This window comes from Mchenga conophoros, linkage group LG23 (assembly GCF_057382185.1).
Source record: "Mchenga conophoros isolate Kocher_MC1m ecotype Shallow Benthic linkage group LG23, M_conophoros_male_GT1.1, whole genome shotgun sequence".
NCBI lineage: Eukaryota > Metazoa > Chordata > Actinopteri > Cichliformes > Cichlidae > Mchenga > Mchenga conophoros.
Genome location: NC_140547.1, coordinates 20,348,960 through 20,361,314, shown reverse-complemented (window position 1 = coordinate 20,361,314; position 12,355 = coordinate 20,348,960). Strand labels below are relative to the sequence as shown.

At 39.6% G+C, this 12,355-nt stretch overlaps 1 protein-coding gene across 1 annotated transcript; it reads right to left on the bottom strand.

Annotated features, from left to right (window-relative positions):
• Positions 1-7,514: 7,514 nt before the first annotated feature.
• LOC146547123 (uncharacterized) lies at positions 7,515-11,779 on the bottom strand. Its single transcript, XM_085264058.1, has 10 exons — positions 11,644-11,779; positions 11,057-11,396; positions 10,709-10,972; positions 10,338-10,592; positions 10,005-10,253; positions 9,611-9,868; positions 8,329-8,634; positions 7,959-8,228; positions 7,754-7,837; positions 7,515-7,607 (listed from the first exon to the last, which is right to left on the bottom strand). The coding sequence occupies exons 1-10, from the start codon at positions 11,777-11,779 to the stop codon at positions 7,541-7,543; spliced, it is 2,229 nt and encodes a 742-aa protein (XP_085120184.1). The 3' UTR covers positions 7,515-7,540.
• Between the last annotated feature and the right edge of the window lie 576 nt (positions 11,780-12,355).

Below are 12,355 nucleotides of genomic sequence, written 5' to 3'. Positions count from 1 at the left end.
GCAGCTCCTAGGACTGTGCTCTTAAAGATGGATGAGGAGAAAAGTTAAAACCAGAAGCCAAGACTTTTTCAAAAAAAAAAAATTCATGTTGTTGTTCATGTTGTTTTTAAGCAGTTGCAACATGTCACTCTGTATATCTGTATGTCTCTGAGCTTCTGTGCAGGATTATCATTAAAATGCTGGTAAAATTGGCACAGTTGTACCCTCCTGTCTTCAACCTAGCTGCGATGTTAAAAAATTCAAGAGGTGCACGACTGGAGTTCAACATGCCACAAAGATTGTGTCTCATGACACAGGATGTGATGGGAAAATCATCACATGACATGGAGAGCATCAAAACAGCCTCAGACCTATGATGTAAGATGTGAGCTTCCTGAGTAATGCAATGACTGTAGAAAACATTGGTTTAATGCATGTGTAGCTGTTGCTGTTATGGTGCACGTGGTGTGATATGCCCATGTAGAAAGATGTCTGTGAAAGTTCTCAGTCATCCAGGTCATCGTAGTCAAAGGAGCTTGCAAAGAAAAGCGTCTGGACTTCTTTAAGTTGCTTGAAGACGTTTCACCTCTCATCCGAGAAGCTTCTTCAGTTCTAAGGTCAAATGGTGGGGAGTCCCAGATTAGTAAATTAGTAGTCACATGTAGAAAGGACAGCACTGCGACACTGGACTTGCTCTTACTCTGGGTTCCCTCTTTATTTTGGCAACTAATACAAAGATAACAGCATACAGTCGTCATCAACAGTGTGTTACTCAACTGCAACATTCAATTCTGTTAACAAGGATTAGAACAGTTATAGTCTCATAGAGAAAAAGACATGGGTGCATGTCAGAAAGCACCCGACTAGCTAACTAGTATTAGCTTATCATGCTAACCAAAAATGTTACTCATGAATAAAGTTACTATTGATGCACCAAAATGCCTGTAACTTTCAGGGTACATGCTAGTACTACTTACAATAAAAATACATATTGACAATTACTACTGTGAGGATGTTTTCATTGAGGCATCCACTGTGCAGCGATTTCAAACCTTAACAATGCAGTTGCGGTATTTCTCCATCAGGTGGCTCCCAACTATTCACAAAGCACATCAATTTTGAGGAAATTCATAAAGCTGTTTTCTAACCGTGTTACACATGCAGGAAATCTTTTTCCCTTTTTATGGTGGGGGTGGTTTCATTAAAAAAAATTATATATTTCTTCCTTTACAAATATTTACTGCTGAATTTGATAGAATGCACCTTTGTCAGCATTCCCTCAAATACACACCACATGTAGTAGCATCAACATTCAGTTCGGTGTTTCAGTATAATTCTTATTATTCTTATTATTCTGATTCCTGTCACACAGATACTGGCCTGTGAAGTCATTAGACTCCAGCTCGCCACACAGAAAACTTGAACTGAGACAAAGGTGACATTGGTGGAGGAGGAGCAGCTTTATCCTGATAAGGCAAAGAAAAGTTAAACTTGGAGAATTCTAGTGGTTGTAAGATATCTGCTCTGTACTGACACTGCTTCTCAGATTTTCTGGACAGTGAATGGATGATTTTTATTATATATAGATCCAGATTTACTAAAATGTTGTTTTTGCACTAACTGGATTCTGGGATGAAAAAGTCCTATCAGTATTAACAAAGAGAACACAGTGAGAAGATTGTGTGTAAGAGGAGGACGCTCTGAGATTTTAGTGTATATTATACAAGAATGTGCTGGGAGTTCCTTTCTCAAGGGGCAAAATATAGAGAAGAATATTTAAATCAAGCATGCAGATTGATTTGCTTTATGATAGTTTATAATTAGTTTATTGCTAAATGTGTATCCATAATGCTGGATAAAAAATTTTAAATTTTCACTTGATATGGAGGCAGATATTTCTGTGTGGTGGATTGCAGAGAGTTTAGAGCTCATGCTGGAGAAATATTCTCCACTTGTGTCAGTTTATTTGTAATGTCAGAAAAGCATACAGGTCCTCAAACCACCTGATTCTAAATGTGCTCAGTGAACTCATCTCCAATCTGAAGGAGTCACACAACACCAGCAGCAACTAAACTCTTCCAGCTCTTCAGTTTTTGATGTTGGGTTCTTTTCAGCAAACTGTGGCTTCTGTGGCTGGAATTTCACAGCCTGTGCAGTGAAGTTCAAAGAGAAATGTCTGAAGAACGGAGAGAACCGACGGATAAGGACGGTGACTTTGGACCCTAAAAATAATTAGGCCTTGGATGGATGTCAGTCTGATCAAAGTGTTTGCATTTAAAAAGTTTTATTATTTTTAATTAAACTGTTATAATTTCAACACCATGGACAGCACGCACAGTTTTCACAGTGATCTCACACGTGACTGTTTTTAGTGGTGGACGTATGTTGCACATAAGGTATAGATCACAAAGTGAATGTAGGATGCCTGAATACATACACTGTATCACACTCAGCATTTTCTGAATGACACAGCCCCACCACCTGGAGCCGACTGTGATCTGCACATGATTTTCTGTAACTATAACTAACTGAGACACAATCACATAAATTACAGACATCTGACCTCTTATTATTTATTCCCTGAGTCCATATGCAGCTGTACATTGATGTGATAGAAAAAATACATTTATTTTAAGAAGAAAAAATTTGAATTGCATTTTAAACGAGGTCCACTAATGAGGAAAATGTCATAAAAGTGTAACATCATTCAAGACCATACAGCAGTTTAACATGACAGGTTTTACACAGAACAAACCTTGCTATGGTTGACCAAAGAAGTTGAGTGCACATGCTCAGTGTCATATCCAGAAGTATTCTTTTGAAAATAGATGTAATAGATGTAATATTGCTGCAGAGGTCGGAGGTGTGGAGCGTCAGCCTGTCAGTGCTCAGACCATACGCAGCACACTGCATCAAATGGCTGCCATACCAGAAGCCTCTTCTTAACATAATGCACAAGAAAGCCTGCAGTTTGCAGAAGACAAACATCTTTGCTTTTTCTTAAGGAGAGGTTGGACAAACATTTCACAGATCAGTGGTGCAAACAAACAAAAACATATGCTCTGATCTACAGATGTGAGAAAGAAAGTTGGTCTGTTTTCTCCACAAATGTGCCAGTGTATGGCATATTAAAGGTTTGATGAGCAGGTAAAGTCAGAAATGCAATCAAATATATAATTCAACCAGTAAAACCATTGTTTTCTGTTACATATCTGTGATCTGACATCTTAATCAAACTAACAATAATAATAACAATAATAATAATAACAATAATAGTTTTAGTAATGATTTCTGATTTTTGTAAAACAATACATTTGAAAATTCATAGAAAACAATAATTATATGTTACCATTAAAAATAACATTTAGATTATGAGTGTGTGCATACTGGTGGATTAACTGATACAGAAAAATTTAGGTAGTTGCTGTTAATTTAGGTCATCTATGGTATAAACCTTACACTGAGTGGTGGTCTGATAAATTTGACTGCACATTTTAACCACAATGCTGCTGAATGTAAATAAGCGTTACCATGCTTCAGCATAGTCTGCATTACCACTCATCTGTTTTTCCTTGAATTTGTTAACTTTACGTGAGTCCATATCGAACATTTAGCCTGATTAAAAAAACAAAAACAAACTATTTCTATCATGTGTCAGTATCGTGTGTACTGTGTATTTGAATTTTTATGTGATTACATGAGAAGTCCAAGGTGGGGTTAAACAACAAAAGCCGCATTATGAGGCAGAACAGAGGAAGCTTCAGAGACAACATACAATTCAGACATAGTAGGGAAAAAGAGCTGCGATGACAGTGATCTACAGAAGAAGCAGCATCAGGGGCGCTTTTAGCCCCTTTTTGGGGGTGCAAATGAATCAAAGCACCCCCAAAGATTTCTTACTTTTTTTTTGACAATATTGGCTGTTTGTGTGACACACTACTAAAAATATAAAAAGCATACAGTACTTGGCTGAGGCAAAATGGTTTGTTCCAGCTCGCCTCTCCCCTGCTCTGGCTCTATCGCCCTTTCTGCCAGCGCGATGGTGGCTGAGACGCAACGGAGTGGCGGTGTGGGTGTCTGGCTTAAAACAGGACATATTAGCTACATTTAACCTTCAGTTACTCTTTATATAGTTAGGTAGGAGTCAGACCATGTTTCTTTTTAGCTGAAAAACATTACACCAGGTAACCAGCAGTGTTGAAAACGTGTTTCCCGACTATGTTTGCTACCCTACAATCCGTCCTGCTCTGTAGTAAAATCAGTGACATTCGACTGTCCTGTTGCTCCCATTGAAATGTATACAGCCTATTTAAAATCTAAAACTTAAAGTTGTCCGTAGCCTGCTGTTGTTACCACTGTCCTGTTTGAAATGGAATGAGAGAAGCTGCTTATTTTGTCATATGTGCCGATATTAAACCCAGGAGCCGCATTCAGGTAAAAGTGTAAGAACAAATGATCTGTCAATAAAGGATAATGTTGGATCAGTGTTTCAATAGTTATATCTTTTATTAGATGTTCATGTGGTTTGGTTATTTGCCTTTTAGTTGAAAGTACACTGAGAGAGGACATTTTTATTAGTGATCTTAATAGTATTTTTTTCATATTAATGTAATTTTTTCATCTAATTGAATACAATCTATTTGTGTATGATTGTCAGTCCAAAGAGGGAGCGAGGAAAGAGGGAACGTGAGGAGAAAGTACAAGGTCAGGAAGAACCAGGTAAGAAAACAGACAGGGAATAGTGACAGGCACAACAAACTGTTAAACTGCTTGAGAGAGTTGATGATAAAAAGTGATAGACAGATTTGCCAACCTCAAGCTGAGGCGACATTGGTTAAAATAAAATTAAAAAAAATCTGCAGAGCCATATCTGCAATAAAGATAGAATTAGAATTAGAATTCAACTTTATTGTCATTGCACATGCACAGGTACAGGGCAATGAAATGCAGTTTGCATCCATCCAGAAGTGCTTTAGTGATATAGATATATTACAATATATATTAGCAATAATATAGATATGTAAGTATATTACAGAAATGGGTCTATTATGGTATGTTATAATGTACACTGTGTGAAGTATGTTGTGAATATTCTATAACTATAAGTATGTACAGGCTGTAGTGAGTACAAGCTATGTACAGGATATGAACAGGATATAAATATGAAAAACTATACAGAATATGAAATAAATAACTTTACAGAAATCTGAGATATACAGCTATATAGAAATGGGAACTATGCAAGTTGTAAACAGTTGTAGGATTAAAAATTATCGTATGTACAGAATGATTATTTACACAGAGCTATACAGTAGTGCAGTTAAGATAAGTGAGATATGTGGATAATTTCTACAGAGGCTGTATAAAGTGCTAGGGGTTGTGAGTGGTGGTTCAGTCCATGTTATTATTGTGTGTTTGAGGGTACAGTTGTCCATTGTGGGTGTGCGTATGTTCAGTCCATGAGTTTAACGTGGGTCAGATGTCAGGAGGCAGAGTTCAGGAGTCTGACAGCTGTAGGGAAGAAGCTGTTCCGGTACCTGGTGGTCTTAGTCCGGAGGCTCCTGTAGCGCCTCCCAGAGGGCAGGAGGGTGAAGAGTCCATGTGATGGGTGACTGGGGTCTTTGATGATTTTCCCAGCCCTTTTCAGACACCGCTTCCTGTAGATGTCTTTTATTGCAGGAAGTGGTGCTCCGGCGATGCGTTGGGCAATTTTCACGACCCTCTGCAACGCCTTCCGGTCCGAGGCAGAGCAGTTCCCGTACCAGACTGTTATACAGTTGGTCAGGATGCTCTCGATGGTGCAGCGATAGAAGTTCACCAGGATGTCTGAGGACAGGTGGTGAGCCTTCTTGACCAGCTTGGAGCAGTTGGTCGTCCAGGTGAGATCCTCGGAGATGTGGACTCCCAGGAACTTGAAGCTGCTCACACGCTCCACAGCCGTCCCCTTAATGTGGATGGGTGGATGTGGGTCAGCATTCCTCCTGTAGTCCACGATAAAGATCTTTTCATACATAGTATACATTGTACCATAGGCAAAGTTGCCTCCATTTTTATATATTTTTTAATTAATATTTTGTACATTTGTACATTTCAAGGACTCTTCTATTTTTGGAGTGTATTTTTATGTATCCTATGTATACTATTAGCATCATGCATTATTCTCCCCCAGTAATTAAGGTTAGGATATGTATTTTTTGTTATTCCAATCCATTCTTCATTTGCAGCATTTAAATAACCTTTATCGTATTTCATGGTTTTGTTACAGACTTTTTAAAAAGTGTTTTGCTTTTCTTTCACAAATATGGGGATTAAACTGTGTTAAAATGTACAAAACAGTGATGTCATGTTTTGAGACGAGGACCCAGGCACAGAGAGACTTGATGAATTTAAGAATCTTATGATTTAATAAAGAAATTTGCAGACTTGCACAGAGATGGTAAAATTATGATGACTGATAACGGAAACGAAGACAACGGAGGACGAGGACAGGGAGGAACAGGTGTTTAAATGCACCAAGGAGACAGTCAGAGGGAACTCGGGACAGCTGGAGACATTTAATGATGCAGGGACTGACAGAGACAGGAAAGACGTCTCATCGTGATGAGTAAAGTTTATCTTGCCTGGCTGGGCAGCTGTCTGGGTGCTCAGCACCCCCAAAGCTCTGATCCTAGAATCGCCCCTGTGTATATGATAATAAAACCACTCAGTGTTGTTATATAATTATAATTCCCATATCAAAAAATGTAAGAGTTGTGTGAAATTTTAGTGCACTATTTTTAAAGACAGACAAGTTATACATTTTTATAAACTCTTTTCAGACAAGATCAGATTTTGTATATTTACATGATTAAAAGTGATATTTGTAAACTGATTTGATTTTCACATGTATTTCATAAAATCTAAATATGCACCATGTTTTGCACCACACCTTTATTTCTTGCATTAATTCATTTAAAATAAAGAAATGACACTCACTGGTATCTTTATGGTCATGCCACCTGACTGCAATGTTATTACATGACTACTGTGAAAATCATTATGACATCTTTATGTTCCAACTCACACATGCAGTCCAAAATCAGTGCAGTTATTGCAAAAGTACCAACAATTAACAAAGCAGATTCACAACTTTAATGTAATTATTACAGCCTCACTTTGTTTTTTCACTATTTGAAAATAATTTAATCACGATAAAACAATCTGATATGTAAACATTAGGATGACTGTTGCATAGCTTCAATCAGAGCTCCATAAAACAAAAATCTGCAGAACTTTCAGAAACAGTCTGAGGTGTGCTCGTCTCTACACAAATACTATTTTTAATAATGACATAATAAAGAAATACAATAAAGCAAAATAAAATATTCTAAAGTAGCTATTAAAGCTTACTGAACCATTATTGCTGTTGTACATTACAGATTAGCAAGAAACAATTATGAGACCATAAAACCACAGGTCCCTGATGATGATGATGACGACGATGATGATGATGATGATGATGATGATGATGACGACGACGATGATGACGATGATGATGATGACGACGACGATGACGAGTGCTTCACCAGATCTCAAACTGCTTGTGTTCCTTGAAGGCTGCTCTGTGCACGATGTTGTTGCTGTAGAGTCTAGAAAGAGACCAAAGCAGAGAGAGCAGACGTCACTCATTCACTCAGAACAACATGAATCCATGTGAGCTCAGACTGTGAATGATTCCTCTGAGAGTCTGAGGAGAAACTCCTTCACTGATGGGGACTGATTCATGTTGGCTCACCGCACACAGTCGATGGAGGGGTTGATGGAGAGCAGCTGCAGTAACACATCAGTTGAAGCATCAGTGATCTGATTGTGACTCAGACTGTAGCACAAACACAACAAGTGGCTCTAAGTGATCACTGCAGATTATATTATTGTAGTGTGTGTGAACAGGCTGATGGTTATTGGTGCCTCCCAGAGAAGGATCAGTGTGTGACACTCACTCCAGGACTTGGACTTTGTGCAGATGTGTGATGAGAGGGAGCAGCAGCTGGTCAGTGAGCTGACAGTGACTGAGGTCCAGCTCTGTCAGCCCTTCACACGAGTCCAGCATCTGGACCAAAGCCCCACAGACCCTCTGATCCAGCGTGCTGTGACTGAGATCCAGCTCTCCACCCAGAGCTCCACACAGGGACACCGCCCGCCTCACTGTGTCCCTCTCACTGTTCACAGGAACCAGAGACAGCAGCTGGACGAGGACAGTTTTACTGACTCTAAACAGGACAAACAGAGCAAAGAGAAAATGTCAGGATGCATCAACACCAGTGTGAACGAGCTTCTCTCTGGTTTAGACTCTTCTGTGGTCTTTCCCACCTGAGGCGGACTCTGTGGAGGACAGGAAACAGCAGGTCCAGCACGCTGTCCTCCACCTCACAGTCTCGCAGGTCGAGCTGTGTGTCCCGGCTGCTGTGTGTCAGGATGGTGGAGACGGCCCTGCAGTCATCAGCAGTCAGACTCAGAGGCTCAGGCTGATCCTCCTCTGGTAGCTCCACACAGGAGGAGCAGGACAGATCCAAGCTGTGCTGCAGAGTCCTCAGCAGGCCTGATGCTGCCTCCTGCTGGACGTCACAGGCAGCACAGCAGTGGATGAACTCCTGAATTGATGAATTCCTGTCAACACTGCAAGGAAAACACACGGAGACAGAAAAACTAAAATTATAGATGCTGTGAAAAAACTGCTAGCTTGAATAAAATGTGTTGATCTTTGAAACTAAAGGATTTTGAGAACAGCATCTATGAACTAGCAGCAAATACATTATTGTAATTAGATGCTGGATTTATGCACTCTCATGTTATTAAACGAGTGACAAAGTCACACTGAGCCCAGTTTTACTGTTTGAGCTGATTGTGCATGTGGATGTTAACAGATAACAGCTTTGAATGAAAAAGGACTCAGTTTATACGATAACTGTGTTTTCCATAATTTACTGCAATATAATCAGATTAAATGCATCATTTGTCAGCAGTGATGAAGAGTAAAAATCTCCTTTGTGTCCAGGAAACCACAGAAACAGAGCGCGTTGCAGATTATTTTAATGGGTCCAATTAAAATGTGTCTGGAGGTTTATGAACTCCAGCCTTCAGCTTATTGTTTGAGCAACTGATAAAAGTAGAAAACAATACATTCATGTAATATTTCTAATTATAAAATTACTAATGATTAGTAAATATCATTCATTATTATTTTAAGGCAAAGTTAATTAATGATCAATTAATACAGTAAAGTTTTACTGTGTAACTTTTATTATCTGTAGTTAACATGACATGTTTTTATAATTTCTAGGTAAAGTACATTTACATCACGTTCACTCTGCCTGCTGCTTTTTTAAAAATTTTTTATTTTAGGCTTTAAAAGTTTCCTTCTAGTTTCTTGTTCAGCTGTTCATAAAATCTTTTCCATGCAGTAAAAGTAAAATGTTAGTTTATAAAACAGTGCACTGTTAAGTATGTTATTATGATAACATTTATTTTAAAAAAGTAAAAAATAAATTAGGTAAAGAACTACAATCCTCCATGACAGCGACTGAATAAAGTCCAGTGTGTTGGTCAGCTCTCACACAGGTGCAGCACAGAGAAACGAGCTCTAATATCTGACCTGAGATGAGAAACGTTGTCCAGCATGAAGAGGATGGACTCTACTCCCTCTGCTGGTATGGAGGTCCACAGGAGGTTCAGTTTGACTCCGTCTCCGTGTTTGAGGATGAAGATCAGAGCAGCACAGTCCACTGAGTCCAGCTCTCTGCAGCTCAGGTTGATCACATGACCAAATGACCTCAGTAAACTGGGTACAGCGTGACTGTCATGAGCTCTGTAGAGCTCTCTGATGGAGCTCATCACAAAGCTGGGACTGGGCCTGAAAACAAACAGTTTATTTCCAACTTTGTTTAAAGGATCCATAAACTGCTGATTAAAGATGAGACAGCATTTCAAATCCTCCTGATTAAACAGCAGAAACTGTGTTTGGTAAAAGATCAAACTACATTCAGCACCTTTTAAACACAATCCTGTCCAGAAAGGGAAGCAGACGTGTGGTTTCCTCCTGTAAGAAGAGGTTCTTCCTCAGGTTCACAGTGATGGTCTGAGCTGACGCCTGCTGCAGCAGATAGTGAAGAAGTTCCCAGTTCAGACAGCAGGAGGTCAGGTCTCCACCAACCTTACTCAAGAAGGACAACGTCAAGTCCTTGTCCTGGATTTCATGGAGGAGATACAGAAGCTGCTGGAAGCTCTCTTCACTCAGTCTGCAGAGATCATAAATATAAAATTAGCTTTAAAGTAAAAATGTACATTTTATTTGGCCTGTGATGTCCAGGAAAGACATTTACTTGACTGTTAGAGGACCATCATGGAGCAGCAGTGTAATCAGACCCTGAGCAGGGATGCAGGTCTCAGTCAGGTCCAACCGTCCGACTGTCCAGTATCTCAGCAGGGAAGCCAAACTACTGACAGCCCTCAACAATACTCTCTGTGATGGTCGAGCTTTCTTAGGCACAAGAGAAAGCTCTTCCACAGCCAGTGGACAGACCACTCTGCCTCTTCTTACCCACTGAAACAGGAGCAAGGACATGTCGATGGAAAGCCTGAAGATCACAGAGACAAAAGAGCAGAAATGATGAACACCAAGAACCAAAGATTCAAAGTGGACAGCAGATAAATGGTGTTATAAGAACAAGAGAGTCATGATTTCACTTCCTGCCTCAGACTGTGTAGTTGTGTTGTGTGTCTAAAGAGGAGAGCGGCTCCTCTGGCAGACATCTTGCTGGGTGTGAGGATGAGATCCACTTTAGAGCCACACAGTCTGAGAACTCTCCCCACAGACCAGCAGCTTTTCCTGTATAACTCTCCTGTTAACAGCAGCTGGAACCCCAGGAGCTGCAGCAGAGACTCCAGCTGCTGGGCCTCATCTCTGGATCTTACAGACATGGATGTACACACACTCTGGAAGAAGTCTGGATCACAGCTGAAACACAATGAAGATGAAATAAGAGAACATGCTGAAAATATTCTGCAAATGAAAAAAATAATTAAAATCTGTCTTATTTACCTGAGCTGTGAGATATAAGGCAGACACTGCAGGAAACTCCTCACTTCACTCTCTTCATGTGAGCAGTCTGTCAGCTCCACTTGTTTCTTCTCTGGTTGGAGTTTCAGCACTTCCAGGAGGATGGAGGTCTTTCTCTCTGAGAGCTTTATGAACCAGACTGCAGGAGCTGACTGGAAAACTGACTGTAATGATGGAAGGACACTCAAGCCTGTTTTAGTCTCATAAGAGTACAGGTCCATGAGGAAGTCACACCATTTCCCTTTAAGAGGACTGTTTTGGAATCTACACACTGATGATAACAGCTCCAGTATCTTTCTTCCTGTCTGCTGTTCTCTCTCTGCTGCTCCGATGATCAGATTAATCAAGAACTTATTTTGATCTGCGGGATTTTCTGATGACTGAAAGAAACTTTAGATTCCAAGATGATATTTTTTAAATATTTAAAGTCAATATTTTAATTCTGTGTCATAATTTCTGGACGTAGCCTTTCTCTCTGCCTTCTCTCCAAGCACAACACATTTGAAGTTAAAGACAGATGAAACATGTATGAGGTTATAAATAGATTAATATGCATACAAGCAGTATACCTGAGTGAGTGAATGTTGGGTAAACACTGTAAGAGAAACTTGCTGACAGATTGGTAAACAGAACTTCTGTGATCCCAGTGGAGGCAGACTTTAACCTTCTCTGCACTTTTCTGCAGGACTTTTCCAGCTTGGTCATAGAGTTGTGTTTGACTGTTTACTGAAAGGTGCAGCTGGTTCTCAGCAAAGTGAAGTAAGCTGATGTAATCCACCTCCACCTCACTGAGAAGACCAATGGTCCAAAGCTGCCATGATAAGAAGTCAGTCCTACAAATGGAAATTCATTAAAGAGCTTCATATTAATTGACAAGTAATCAGATCGTAACAACCATGGAGTCTATTTTGTTTATTAATCCAGAAACAGATTTAAAATATTTGTTCTTTTCATTCTAGATTCTGCACCACAACAACTGCAAGACGCTGTATTGACCACTCTGCAACAGGTCCATTCCAATTGTGCTGTTAACATGTACAGGCTGAAGACTGATGCACAGAACTTTAGTTTGCATTTTGCCATTTTTGGTTACCCTTAGTTTGGCCACTGAATTAAAAGTCTGCAGAAAGCATTTTATCAGCTAAAGCTAGAAGAGCTTCAAGACAGTTTAAAGCATAAATTTCAGTGAATTCCCAGTTTATATGTTGTAGAGAATTTATGAAGTTTTGTGATTCTTGCTCCATCTCTTCTTTAGTTACATTAACATGTGTAAATGACCAT